The sequence below is a fragment of the Sparus aurata genome, chromosome 21 (assembly GCF_900880675.1).
Source record: "Sparus aurata chromosome 21, fSpaAur1.1, whole genome shotgun sequence".
Taxonomy (NCBI): domain Eukaryota; kingdom Metazoa; phylum Chordata; class Actinopteri; order Spariformes; family Sparidae; genus Sparus; species Sparus aurata.
This window is the reverse complement of record NC_044207.1, coordinates 19,768,523-19,783,389: the sequence shown is the minus strand read 5'-3', so window position 1 is coordinate 19,783,389 and position 14,867 is coordinate 19,768,523. Positions and strand designations below refer to the sequence as shown.

Below are 14,867 nucleotides of genomic sequence, written 5' to 3'. Positions count from 1 at the left end.
CTTGCTTGACATTAATTAGTTGGCCGGAAAAAACAGACGCAGAAGCCTTGCAGAGTGCTGTCCAACTGATATAGTTACCACAGTAAATGATGCACATATTGTATGGTATTCAAGCTATTGAATTAAACAGCAAATGTTCTGAGAATTGATTTTTTGAGAGAAAAAAAAAACAACCTCTTATTGAAATGGCGCTACGTAGCATGCACACTTCTGCCAGGGCCCTACAGTCCCCTTTAATACAATCCAGCCTAATAGCAATATTATGGAATACACACATTTAAATCTGCTAGATCTGGATTTTAACTTGGACCTGCATCAAATTGTACTAATTCATAGATACCAGCCACCTAAGCATGCCTGATTTTTTTTCTTACTTCCTGAGAAGTAAGAAAAAAACCACAAAAATGTCAACCAGCCTCTTACATCACAACGTAAAACAAAAAACCTTGCCTTGCATTTGGAAATGTGAGTACTTTCTGACTTCTTTACTCCTCTATGACAGCAGATTAAATGTGTTTGGGTTGTGGACTATAAGATATTTCAAGACGTGTCTCGGGCTTTGAGAAACAGTTTTTAACATCTTATCGACCAAACAGCTGATCGATTAATCCGACAAAGAGTAGCAGTTGGTTGAGGCCCTGAGCTGCAGTCTAAACAATGTCGTAACGGTTTACAGTTAGACTTGGCAGTCCGACAGCTGGTGGTGTTTACGATTCAAAGTCAAGAGATAACTCAGCAGCCCTGACCTGAAAACAACATTGACGATTTTGAAACTGTAATTGTTGTAACATTGATCGTAAATCCTTAATATAGTGTCAAAATACAGTGAGTTCTGCGACTGAAGGGAAATTGAGTCTTTTATTTCGAAGCAAGTTTGGCCTTATGCTCAGGCGTTGTAGATGTGACACGTGTGTAACTTCACACGCATGCGGTGTGATTGGCCTTTCCTGGAAGTGAGCGTCCTCTCGATCTCAGGATAAGGTACACGAGCAGTGATCGCTTGGCTATGATGACACACAATACCCAACATCTGCCTGCGCTGGTTGATTTGTGGTGCATTTCCGTTTATTTATTTTGGCCAGATGAGCCCCTTGGTATTTATAGCGGGAGTAAAAGCCCAGTGTGGGGTCAATCCCGGGCAAGGCTAACCAAGACAAAATGCTCAAGCTGACCTGACATTCTTGTCTCTATTTTGCTGGGGACGGACTCTTTGGGGCTGAATTGGCCCCCAATAAAAGTAAAAAAAAAAGAAAATCCGGTGTGGCAACGTGGTTTAACCTCATGCATGAGAGCGAGCGTTTAATGCAAAACGTCCACCTGATGCTGCGCCTGCAGCGTCTGACTCGGTGTGCTGGGGGTCACGCGTGGCAGGGCTCCGAGGATGTGTGGCTGCTGGGAGATGTGGGGCTTCTTCTTTGTTTCCCCCCCCCTCTCCCACGCGACTCTGCAGGCCTCCAAGAGCATCTGTCACCACAGGGGGTCAGCAGGGCCAAGATGAATGAGCCCCCGGTGGATTCCCTCCCTCCTTGGCAAATGGCACAGGAGAGAGGAGGGCATAGGGGACTAGGGGGAGGGGTCTGTGGTTATGTGTGTGTGTATGTGTGTGTGTGTGTTTGTTTGCATGTGAGTGAGAGAGAGGGCCAGAGATAGAGAGAGAGAGAGAGAGAGAGAGAGGTCCAGAGAGGGAGGGTTTCTGCTGTACTGAGGGGAAGAGTGGGATTCCCATTTCTTTCTATCATGACAAAGGTGACTTGAGACATACCAGGGAAGAGTGAAACTCCATATGCTGCCTGGGAATCAGCAAATTCTTTCCCAGAGGATTTATTATCTAAAACTGGACTATATTTGAAAGGAAAAAGGAAACCACACATTTTGGGATTTACCGCTTTTAATTTGGAATTTGAAGGGCTCATCTCACCGGCCGTCATGGAAGGTACAGGAGAAGCTTCTTTTTTTTTTTAAAGTGTGTCACATGTGGCCCTGATGTAGCATTAATGAGATGGGCTTTTTGCACCTAATTTAGAGAACATGGAGAGATGTTTGTTGTGTCCCCCCCCTACATTTCTCACCCCATCCCCCCTTTTTCTCTCATGTCTGATGGGCAGTGGCTTTTCACCACCACTGCTTTTCTAATGTTAAGAGTGTGCTGAGCTCTTTCCCGCATTTCAACTATTGGCATGGGCTTTATATGTTGAAGCATGACAATGAGGGCGAAAACAATTAAGATATTTATCAAATATTCATTAACATTAGATCTACGGCTTAGGCGAAAAGAGGAAAAAGAGCTAATATAGTCAGGGGGTAGCTTTAATTTTGTATGTTTAAACACATGCTAAATTAGCTTTTTTAATTTCTCTGTAGCTCAATTTTAACAACACCCAAGTGTCAAGTTGAACTGTTTGGACGGTATCAACATCTTTGTACCCATATTTCTCAAAATATTTATAAGGAATGGAGATAATATTACAGAGGGATTTCTTCAAATGCATTTAGAAATTGTGGTGGCTTTGACTTAAAGGATTTGGTGAGTCAGAATGTGTGAAACCATGTTAAAAAGGCAAGTTTAACCCTGCCTCTCTGCCTCTATTGTAAAACAGTAATGTAATTATCCAGTTGAGGGAGAAACAATAGGACTGGAGAGAAAAGAAAAAGGTTGGGCTGAAAGTAAGATTAGCCCATTTGGAAAAGAGTTCACCATCTAAAATAATGTGTAAGATAAATGTTATGTAAGGCTTGATTTACACCACGTGTAAGAATTTAAATCACTTCACCACAATGTTGACCATTGCTTAACAATACTTAACAATTTGTGCCAATTACAGGGAATTTAAGTGAACATTAATTAAATTTTGGTGATTTTCTTTAATGTGCCCCATTGCCAGTAATGTAAACTCCTTGTTAACAAAATGACTGCAGATAGCCTACACTTTATTATACTTCATCCGAAACAAGATGAATTCCTCGAACATAAACATTAACCAACAATATTCTGAGAACTTACCGATTTTTGCTTTCCGATCTTTACTAATTACAAAAAAAAAATATATTTCTGAATAAAATGAGGATATACAGAGAAACATGAGGCTGAGGCTGATATCCTTTTTGATTACAGCCTTCAGTGTAAAATGTAAGCAATGATATCAGCACAGACAGCACAGATGACTGTTTAAAGATACTCTAATGAAATATATATTTCTTGAATGAATGAAATCTTCATATGTGCATATATTGTGCTGTGTATATTGCAGCGAGTGCATGATTTACAGATATTGGGTATGCACGTGTCCAGTTGCACTCAGGCTGTACGTGAGAAAATGTGCCTTTAATGGGTGAAAGACCAAACCAGCGGGTGAGCCTAAACTTTAACTCAAACGGGATTTCTGGAAAAACAGGACCTTATTAAGCACCCCGGGCTGGGCTCATGTTGATCTCTTAGGTTTACGGCTCCTTCATCTCAGGAGCCATCTGCGTCTCCTTCTGTGTCGTCTACCCCTCGCGACTAGATAAGCATCAAAATATTTCAAGATTCTGCTCCCTGGGTAATTAGCAGAGGGAAACCTGTGGTTGAGATTCTTCCCTCTGTTGGCAACACCCAGTGCATGGAGTTGCGTTAGCTAGAATAGTACATTTCACGTGATCAATGCTACATTGAATTCTGATGGAATTGTCTTCTATCTTAAATGACATTTTCAATCGGCCAGAAGGTGAAAGAGTGGAGGTTTTCTGACTTATTGACATTTTTAAGTGTACACTGAGTTGACTGTATCAAGCTGGCTAATCATTCACAAAATAAGGTCCAGTGAATGCAAGCTGGAGCAGCTTATGTACACTTGCTACGTGAAGGACTTGGACCCCAGGCCAGCGTGCATGAATAGCACTGGACAGTCAGAAAATGAAGATGGGGTAGATTGTGACAGTCAATGTTTAGAAGGGGAACTTTGCTTATGTTATATCAGAGCCTGAGTGGGCAAACAATCCTTTGTCAAAGGGTCAAAGTAACTGGCAGTTCCATTCAGAGTGGAGTGACTTTGTGCAGCGAGGGCAGCTACAAACTAAAGAAACCCAATTGTGTTTTTACGAAAATAGCCCGGGGCCATGGTATCAAATTGCACCCTTTTTAGGCCCGTAATAGTGAGTACATATGTCACGGTTGGAGCCACTGTTATTGTTTGGGTGGCCATAAGTGCACCCATTTATTTTGTGAATGGGTATGCTCTCTGGATTGTGGTGACCTGCAGTGCCTGGATATCTGTAGCATTTCAGAAAACAGCTTGTGTTCTTGGCTTTCCATTCAGTAGTACACTACCTCAACGTTGTGTTTTATCTTGCAGGATATTTGTGTATACTACCAAGGTCTACAGACTTATTTTGCTGGATTCAAGTGATACAACCTTTAGCAGACAAGATTATTTCCACTTTTATTTCACATTTTGATTTAAAAAAAAAAAGCATTGGACTGAAAAATAATATTAGGAAAATCACAAACAGTGTGTCTCCAAAATTGTAAAATGTGTCACAGAGCACCATTATAAAGAAGCACCGTAGTGCTGCACAGACTTCCTGGTTGAACAAAAAGATGTTCGTTCAGTAAAGAACCAAACAAATGTCACATCGTCAAGACTTTAAATTAAGTTTTTACAGTGAAAATAATAAAAATTAATAAAAATTGTGGTGCATTGTGATGATTTGTTTGCCTTAACATTAAGCCCTATTTCAATGATTTTCCATAGTAAATAATACTTATGTTTTTGTTGAGTTTGTAATGATTTGAGATTAAAACCCAAACATAAACTGCAACATTACTGGCTGCTGAGAGAAAATCTAGCCCCTGGCAGGCTACAGCTTATCTTTCAGGACATATGAAATGTGACATTTGTGTTTCATTGTGTCCTCGTCAGCGACCTAACTTAAGATCTCCCTTCTCCTCCTCCAGGTCTCGAAGCGCTGAGTGAAATGTGCTTGCTGAAAGTTTCTGCTGAGTGGTAGCGATCCAGCATGTAGCAGAGGTGAACTAGTCCCGTCACGCCTGGGAACAGTCCGACAACGTAAGTCACCTCATTGTTTTTATGTAATGCAAAGCTTGTGTGTTAGAAATGCAGCTGAGTGTCTGCCTTCTCATATTTTTCCTTCGTCTCAAATCCGCTGAGTGAAGATTAGGCTAGTTTGTGCTGACCTGGGGTCACATTCATACAATCTGTTGCTGCCACCCAGGAGCTGCATGGCCTTGACTGAGCATCTGAGAGGCAGTTTTAAAGCCTCCACTCAGTGACATGGACGCCCACTTTTAGCCATGAACATTAAACTATTTCTTCCCCCCTGGTAGAGAACACTCATTATGTTTGACAATCCATCAAGCAGGCTGCAGCCGCTGACTCACCTGAAATGACCCCCCTCCCTTGCCACTGCAGCTGACCTTAGCAACCACCTGAGTCACACCCCAGAAACACCCGTTAAGCGACCTCCGCCGCAGTCGAGCTTTGTTTTAAGTCTCGCAGGTGATAAAAGGTCATTCTCTGTGTTCACCTCCGGCCCCGTGCGAGGTTAATGACAAATCTGTCCGTTGAGGCTTGAGGGGTCAGCCAGCCAAAGAGGCCCTCCGGAGCCTCCTTTGACTTGACAATCGAACAGGCAGCGTCCGCTTAAAAAAAAAAAAACGCCCCTCAGGCACTATTTACCCTCTCTGTCTTTGTTTCTCTGTGCAGCCGCCTTCCTCCATCAGTTAAGCAAGAAATACTGTAGCTTCATTCTGTTAAGCTTCTTATCTCTGTGACAGCACAGTCAGGCACTAATAATCTTGTCTTTTGTCTGGGTTGGTCAGATTCCTCCCCAGGAAGGTTGTTAGGTAAACATGGGATCTGGAACCCGTCCAGGCGTGGGTAAGATGAGTGCTGGGAGGAGGAAGGCAGCTCCAACTTTTATTCCAACCAAGCCCATTATTGATGAATTAAAATATGACTGACAAAATGATGTATTCATATTATTCTTATCCTGGATGAGTTCAACAACTACAGAGGAGTGTTAGGGTCAGGAGTGAGGATAAAGAAGTTTTTTTTTTTTTTAGTACAAAGTGCAGGATAAAGTTGACATTTCAACACTAAAGTCGACCTTTTTGAGACTACATCAAACAGCACATATCACTGCCTCAACAAAATGCCGCGTGTAGATGAATTGGTGCAACTGTACATCAGAATTGGCTTAATAAGAAAGAAACAATTTCTCCTTTAGCTCATAAACACGGTGTAGTTTTCATTATTTGAAGAGATTGTGCCGAAAGCTGCGTCTGTTCAGAAGGATAAACCACAAACGCTTGATAGAGGTGGCTGCACGAAACTGCAATTCAACTAAATTAGGACACTGTAACTTCTGTGTTTCAACTCGCAGATTTTGCCTGTAAAATCTGTTCACAAATTTTACAAATCAAGTCAGTTAATCGATTAGACCGTCAATGGAAACAAAAGTCAACTATATTTATAATCACTTAAGAGTTTCGGTTCTTTTTTTCACTTGATTTTCTTTTTCTGATATCAGGTAGAAAATTGACTGATGTTTGGGTTTCAGACTTTTGGTCATCAAAAACTAAATATTTGACTGAGCCGGACACTTATCGCTCCTTTCTGACATTTTATAAACAACACAACTGATCAGTTAATGAAGAACAAAATCTGTAGAATCAATAATTAAATAAATTGTAAGGTAGCCCTAATTTTTTTTTAAAAGTAGTCGTAATTAACAAATCCAATGATCTGAAAAATAGACCCTTTTGCTGGCCTTTGTTAAGTGCTAAATAGCTTTAATTATTTCAGTTTGGATAAGTGTTTTGCATCGTGACAGCTACATTTGTAATTCAGCCTTCGAGCACCGTTTCACAAAACACATAATTTGTTTAAAAGGTCCATCACATCAGCAGCAACTCAACAACTCTTTTTAAATCATTGCTACACTCTGAGCTCAGGGTTTTCTCAGTTATATAAATGACTATCATTGAAATGAAGCTTGCAACGCAACCTTGTCATGTAAGTGTTTCAACAGCTGTGCAGGATCTTTGTGAGACATGAAAGAGGACTGAAAGAGTTCCCAAACAGCTGAAGTCTTCAACCTGGCCTCCACTTGGCCGCTCCAGTGTTGATGAACCACAGCTCTGGTCTGCACCAGTCCAATGTAGTCCAAGAACAAACACTGAAGGCATTTCTGGCCAAACTCATGTGTCAGGATAGAAGCCAAAACTCCCTTTATTTTCCTTTCAACTCTCAGCCCCACGCAGCCTGAACACCCTTGATTACTGGCTTGGTATTAAAAACAAATCCAGCGAAATGTTGTGAAACAAATTGAAAAAGAGGGAGTTTGAGTAGGAAGCTCCATTGTCTAATGAATGGACACCGTGATGTAGGAATGGGAATTGTCAGTGCTGCCTTTTCACCGCATTAGGATTGCTTTCTTTCTTCTGTCCTTTGAGACGGCGTGCTCGGCCCTCTGTCCAGCTGCCACCTGCCACCAGAGAGCCAGCCAACTTCGGGCCCACACGGCCGACCCCGCCAGATGTCACGGAGTGGACACTGGGGCGGAGGGGGGCACGGGGGCAGAGCAGGCGGTGACAGAAGGAGAAAGAGCCAAAAAAAAGACTGGAAAAAGCCACTGGCCTTGGCCATTATGTTTGTGCTGACGTAGAGAAAAATCTTTGCGTGTGTGTGCATCTGCAAGCTTTCAATGGTGCTTGTGAAAGTCAATTAATGCAGTAGCCTCTGGTTAACCTGGAAAATGTATCACAGGACGGATATCACCAGTACCAAACCAAACAGCAGGGCGCCAACATTCATTACTTACTGATTGATAGTTTGAGCTATAAAATCTGCCAGAGCAATTACCCAGAGTCCCATGTGATGTACTGCGATAGTAAGCTTTGTCTGAAGAACAGTCCGAAACCTTACGATGTTTTGTTTGCAGTCATTTTAGGAAATCTTTCAGCAGAAGATTCAGCATTCTTGCTTGAAGAATTGACAAATCATGGTATGCCTGCATTCTTAAGATGGGAAAAGGGATACATGTAGAGATTTAATATGCTGTCCTCGACATGGCATATCTGCACCTCCTCCTCCTAAAATGCAAATACACGTGTAATTGCAGGCATTCCCTTGAATTTTTTCTAGTTTCTCTTGTATTGTAATTTTTTTGTTCTGGCAATCCATTTCCAGTCCGAACTTCCTCCTTGTTGAGGGTGCCTTTCTTTAAGTAGAAGAAGGCCGACTTTTTTAATTAAAGGAGAAGTTCACTCCCATGTTGCTGGAAAGTTGGGTGGTACGTCATCGTCCACAAAACCAGCATTGCAGCATTCTCCTAAACAACTGAAGATGACGGTGACTTGTTTTAATATGTAAAAAAAACTGACACAAAAACAAGCTCCAGACCCAAGTGTCACCCAAGTCTCCCAGGGATCCATGCACCCTATATTGTCATTTTTTTTATCTGACAAGCAGGCCCTATATACACAGTCACGCCAGTTGGCTGTCTTTGCTATTCTGTATGACTGCATTCTACATAACCAGTCAATGCATCGTGATAAACATCCAGCTCTTCTCCCTTCGCTCTCGCAGACAATGGGGAATTCGTACGCCGGGCAGCTGAAGTCTGCTCGATTTGAAGAGGCTCTCCACAACTCTATTGAGGCATCGCTGCGCTCCAGCAGTGGAGATCCACAGCCCATCTTCACACAGCTCTACCTCGACCCGGAGCCGTATCCTGGTAACATGGAAGGTAGGAAAACACTAAAAAAAACAAGATCTCGTCTTTTATTACACTGTTATGTAATCGACATCTAACTGAAATTTGATTTCCAACGTCGGTCAGACATGAAGCCGAAAGCTGACCTGCACAGACGGGAGCCGCCGAGCCAAGAGCTCATGAACGGCCACTCTTCCAACGATCTAGAGGAGCTGGAGGACGATGATGACTCGGACAGCAGCAGCCCTCCACTTCCCTACCTGCAGACCCCTGTACCTGACGGCTGCTGCACACTGGATGGTCAGCACGGCGCCCACAAAAGCCTTGATAATAACTGTCAAAACACCACATCGTTATATTGTAGTTTGAATTAAATACAGCTATAAAACATCTCTATTTCATCCAATATCTCATCTGTTTCTTCTCCTCCCCTCCCTTCAGGGTTCTGTCAGGCCGGCAAGGACCTTCGCCTGGTCTCCATAGCAACAGAGCCCATCGAAGTCCCAGCAGGCTTCGAGCTGGTCGGTGCCAAGTCCCCCAGCGTCCCCGAGCACATCCTGGTGTGCGCCGTGGACCGCCGCTTTTTGCCTGACGAGAATGGGAAAAATGCACTTTTAGGTCAGTGTGCCCCCCTCCCTGCTCTGAGATAAGAGTGGAGGAGACAGATAGCCATCAGCATCGTCTTAGGGCCTTGTTGTCAGCCTGTGCTGCGCATACAGCTGCACTGGACCGTAAATAAGGTTTGTCAAAAATAAGATACTAATTCTCTTTCTGTCATATCACCCGCAGGTTTTTCAGGAAACTGTGTGGGCTGTGGGGAAAAGGGTTTCAGATACTTCACCGAGTTTTCCAACCACATCAACCTAAAGTTATCCACCCAGCCCAAGAAGCAGAAGCACTTAAAATACTACCTGGTGAAGAGTTCTCAGGGTGCTCTGTGCAAAGGACCACTCATCTGCTGGAAAGGTAAAAACACTCACGAAATCCCAGCCTTTTTATTTCTGCGCCTGTGTTACACTTATTTATTCAACAGAACGACTCACAAATTTAAGAACAACAAGTCAGTTAGAACTTGAAAAAAAATCTTGTTTTCCCCATTATGCTTGTTCCCATTGCATTTTCACATTTGTGGGAATTCTTTTGAAAATATATCAACATTATATGATTATCATGATGTGGGACTGTAAATCATCTTGATTTTGGATGTCGTCACTTCGTGATATAGCACAAGTGTCGTCTTTTTAAGGTGTTAAACGCTGCATTACAGCACACTGACATCATTTTCGTCATTTTTCGACCATACTCGCGTAGCGGCCATCTTTCTGTGACATCAGGCTCAAATGTCGTAGTGTTAGGTTCCAAGTTGTATAAAGGTAGTAAATCCGACTAGTTGCTATCATTTCACGTCTTTCTTATTGTCCAGCAACTGAAAAGACAATGGATTGTAAAAATCTGGAGGGGCATTAAAATATTTAAAGGTTAAACAATATACCTTTAGCATTTGATGCACATTACAGTATACGATAGGAAAGGAGTTAAATTCATTCTAAAATATCATCCCACATTTTGAACACCTTTATTCAAACCAGGAAGTGAAACGCACTGGATGCAATAAAACAATAACGTTAGCTGGCAAGTGGTTGAATGCTAACGTTAGCTAACGTGTTGTAAAATATGTTGTTTTACCTTCAAATGTGGCTCGTTGTCCCCTCCAGATTTTCATCATCCATCATATTTCTAGTCAGAAACGGTGAAATGATCACAATTTGAATTCCTCGTGTTTATAAAACTTGTAAGCTGGAACATAGCAGCGCAACATCATCAAGCAATATATTTGATTTTGTCGCCCATTCCTTCCTACTGCCTTATATAATTTTAAGGCCAGCCTTTACGATGATGTGCCATCACATACTGCATAACAGTTTTGCTTCTCTTCGGGCATTCGCAGACTGTAAATCCCGCCAGTTCTCCAGCAGCGCGTCGACGTCAAAGCCCAGCTCGTCCTCGTCTCTCAGCAGTAAAGAAAACGGCGGCACCAGCGGACACAGCTCCTCTCCCTTTTCCCTCTCAGGTGAGACTTCACACTCTGGGCTGGATGTGTAGATAACCTCTGTGCTATATAATTAATATTTAGACAAGCCAGACAGTATTTCAACACGGGAGGCATTGTATCTGTTGGTTCATGCTTCGTGTTGTTGCTGTAGAGACGGGTGGTGGTTAACCCCCTGATATGTATTGCATGAGCGTGGTCTGACACTTGAAGCACTCAGCTTTTAAATCAGTTGATGATGAAGGGGCGGTTGTGTGTGTTGTGTTTCATCGCTCTCTGTTGATTTGAGGCTTTGCTGTTTATTCTGGTTACATTTCATCAATTGTAAATAGCCATTTCCGATAAAACTGAAATGTTACGTGTTTTAGCATATTTCTGCACAGAACATAGCTTAAGGGCCAGACATGTCAGGTTAAAACTTGTTGTCCCTTTTTAAGCAATGGTCAATTTTAATGTTTTGCACCGTTTTGCTTCCATAGAATTTCTCCTTTTAAACAAAATGTCCAAAATACACCCTGTAGGTGTTTATTTTAAAAGCCAGAGGCAATCCAGGCACTCCAACTATAAGGACATGTATCAGGAAACTATTTAAAAGCCTTTATGTGGCTAGTCTTTAAAAAAGCCAACATGCTTCAACAGCAACACAATTTCATACTATTTTACTATGTTTATATTTATTTTCCTCATATATTGAGTTTGTGTTATTATCTCATTAATAATGTAAAAATTGGAATTCCAAGTTTGAAATTCTTCTTCAAAACTACAATTTCTTTTTAACCTATTCACCTGCAGTGTCTTGGCTTCAGTGTCACATTGTAATAGGGGAAATTGTATATATTTGGTCAGAATACTTCTTGAGAGAACAGAAGCTAGACAAAAACATGTTTCTTGATAAACTGGTCAATTAACATTTCTTTCCGACTAGTGGAAAGAAATGTTAAACATTTATTTCTGCATTTCTTCTAGTTCTTCTAGAAACATATGGAAATTTGTTCACATTTGAATATATAATACATCATTTGCACACGTAACCATACAATTTTAGAAAAAACTGTAATAGAAAAAATGATTGATTATGATGATATCTATTCACCTGTATTAGATTGACTTAATTCTTTCACTTTCTGTCATTGACGTCATGACACGTAGAAGTTGTAACAGCGTAATGCGATAAAGCCCTGACTCATTTCTGCAGGTGAACTAACAGCTAAATGTCACATGATGGAGAGGCAGATCCTGCTTCTCTTCAGGGAGACGCTGTTCTTCTCTGACCTCTCACAACGGGAGTGTCTGTTCCCTCTTTGATTGAAAAAAGCTCCCAGGCTTATGCTATCGATTTGTTCTGAACCTGGAAGCTGCCTGTCAGCAGAGATCTCACAATTTAAGGTGTCAGACAGCAGAGCTGCAGGGCTCGTCGTCTGCCACCTCCAGGTACATCCTGCTCCTGAAGAGGTCGCTGACATACAGTTCCCTGCTCTGAATTTGCCCTGAAATGATTAATGGAATCAGGAGTTATGGTTTGTTTGTATTGTGCAGTGGACGTTGGATACAGCTGCAACATTTTTACTTTGATAAATGAAGGCCAGGAGCAACAGAAATAACCAATGGCTGCAGTTTTGTGGCCAAAGATCCCAAAAGATTTGTAGCCAGTCGATGGACAAGGGGAACATCACATACATCGTGGCAGGGCGTTGTTGAGTTATAGATGTTTTTTACTATAAACTCCTAAGTCATTTGTTTTTCACCTCCAGATTCTCCGCCCACCAGAGTGACGCAAGCATCCTCTGTGTTTTTCGGGAGCCAGGACCTCAGCAGAGACTGCAGTTTCCTCAAACCTCTAGCATCCACACCAGGAAACAAGACCCTCCCGATAGGTGAAGCTCTTTTTCAGATCCCCCTGGAATTTTCATGTTGTTTTACCAGCCAATTACATTATCGAGTTATTTCCCCTCTGCTTTATGCTGTACATTGGCTGTATTATATAAACACACACAATTACATACTCCACATGCAGTTTTGGTCTCATCCAGGCTTTTGACACTTTTCAGCATAAGACTGACTCATCGCTGACCGCGGAGCCAAGATTAACATCTGCCCTGACCTGCACACAGACACTCACTAGCCCTTGTACACACACACAGGAATCAATACAGAAGGAAGGAATGCTGTAATGACTTTCTAAGGCCTTGCTATCCATTAGCCCCTTTAAAGGTTGTGATATTGACAAGCAAGCGCTACACGTACCGATCAATGTTTTAACGTATTGCAAACATAGTGAATATATGAGATTGGAAGATGGTTACTATGGTCATTGGCAATTGACGTTCATGTGTAGGAGATCAATATGCTATTGTTTTCTGACTTGGCTCGTTTTTATGTATATCTCAGCCTCTGCTGATGATTGCAGTTGTTGAAATATGTTTAATTTTACGTTTTATTTATGCGTTAATTAGCTACTTAGAATTCCTTAGCCAAGTGAGTAGCATGGCTGTAATGACGGCAGCTTCTGAATTTTGATTGCCATCACTTTTTTTTTTTTAGAGAGACATTCAAAGATTCCAGAGGATAAATGCTTAAAATCTTGGTGGTCAAATTAATTCACCACTAGCACCATCGTCAGGTCAAAATTTTAATTAGGCATCACGACTAAATATCTGCAAAAAGATTAACATTCCCATCAATCTTAGCTGTGCTACCTCGCTCCACTAAGAGTGTGAACATGGTTGCATATTTGTCAATATATTAGCATTTCCACTGTAAGCATGGTAACATGCTGATGTTATGTTATTTAGAGCAAACCTGTGTCTACGTATTTAATTGTTGTTTCAGCAACCATTAGATACATTGTGTCAGGGTTCAAATTATTCGGCTTTAGTGTGAACTAAAACATATGTTATGGATACCTTTAAAGGTGCAATATGTAAGAACTTGAATGGAAGAATATACAAAAATAAACACGTTTTTTCAACTGAACGTGAAGAGATGGATGTTTTATGTAAATGTATTGTTGCCGATATCTTTTAACTGAAGTTAGCATGCTAACTAGCTAGCCCCCAACATTTCTCCACTGCTCTGAGCTCCCAGTCCAGCCCACTAACTGCACAGCTAACTGAGCTGACCACCTAACGGCAGCTGCAAGTTAGCTGCAGTTGTTTGTTGGTTTGGAGTATGAAATTGACAGGTGGCCAATTCTTACGTATTGTACATTTAAATTCGCAGAGAATGTTTAGCCCGGGAGCACAAAGAACCAGGAATTATTCAAGATTGCAATGCTGTTGTCTTTTTTGAAAAGCTCCTCACCAAGAAAAAACTCACAGTAGACAGGCAGTTACTTTACATCCAACGATGATGTTGTGTGGGAAAAAAAAATGCACGCTGCAAATGCACATTTCTGTGACACTCCTTTAGCTGTCCTGTATTTGGAACCCTGAATGCCAATAACGTAGTAAAATGTCTACATTTCTTGTGTATTTACGTGTGGTTTGCGTCTCCAGTACCCACAGCTCTGAGGGTGAATGGGCCAACAAATGGTCTAGGAGTTGACGGGCGTCCTCCCTTACTGAGCCCCTCCCAGGTCTCTTTAGGGCCTCAAGGTCAGGGGTATCGCACCGCTGACTTAGGCGACAGTCCTGGTAAGACCTTCGCTCTTGAGACAAAATAAAGTTGTTGTTTTTTTGCTACATTTTCTGCATTGATGTTGTTCTGTGTGTCTGTTTTTCATGTATCAGTGTCCTCTGCCATGAACTCGGGGCCTCCAAAGAAGCGCCACCGGAGCTGGCACCCTAACTCGCTGGTACCTGTCCCACCGACAGCCGTCCCCGTGCCAGCCATCCGGCCAATAGTTTGTTCTCCAGGTCAGTCCAGGATGGCTCTTTGATCTGAAATGTAATTCTACCACAGTCACTTTGAGATGAGCTATAAATTGACCCTCGCATGTTATGTGATCTTCTATTTTAGCTCGTTTCACTGCGTGTGCAGAAGTGTGTCTCTGCATAGACTGTGTCGATTATCAGCCCTCTGCACCCTCGGGTTTGGGGATGAGTACACATCATCCCTGATGTCCTTCTTGTTGTCAGGGATGATTCACCCAGTGTCTCCATGG

At 42.0% G+C, this 14,867-nt stretch overlaps 1 protein-coding gene across 5 annotated transcripts in view; it reads left to right on the top strand.

Annotated features, from left to right (window-relative positions):
* The window catches only part of greb1l (GREB1 like retinoic acid receptor coactivator), a 48,113-nt gene that overhangs the window by 17,609 nt on the left and 15,637 nt on the right, over positions 1-14,867 (top strand). For 4 of the 5 annotated variants that reach the window (XM_030403882.1, XM_030403880.1, XM_030403879.1 and 1 more), the window contains exons 2-10: positions 4,934-5,045; positions 8,589-8,748; positions 8,842-9,015; positions 9,157-9,333; positions 9,505-9,681; positions 10,664-10,786; positions 12,517-12,639; positions 14,260-14,397; positions 14,494-14,619. In XM_030403882.1, coding sequence (XP_030259742.1) covers positions 8,592-8,748; positions 8,842-9,015; positions 9,157-9,333; positions 9,505-9,681; positions 10,664-10,786; positions 12,517-12,639; positions 14,260-14,397; positions 14,494-14,619 — 1,195 coding nt within the window. In that variant the 5' untranslated portion in view covers positions 4,934-5,045; positions 8,589-8,591. Of the gene's footprint in view, positions 1-1,267; positions 1,934-4,933; positions 5,046-8,588; positions 8,749-8,841; positions 9,016-9,156; positions 9,334-9,504; positions 9,682-10,663; positions 10,787-12,516; positions 12,640-14,259; positions 14,398-14,493; positions 14,620-14,867 lie in introns of those variants that run through there. The other variant, XM_030403878.1, reaches the window with a different exon arrangement.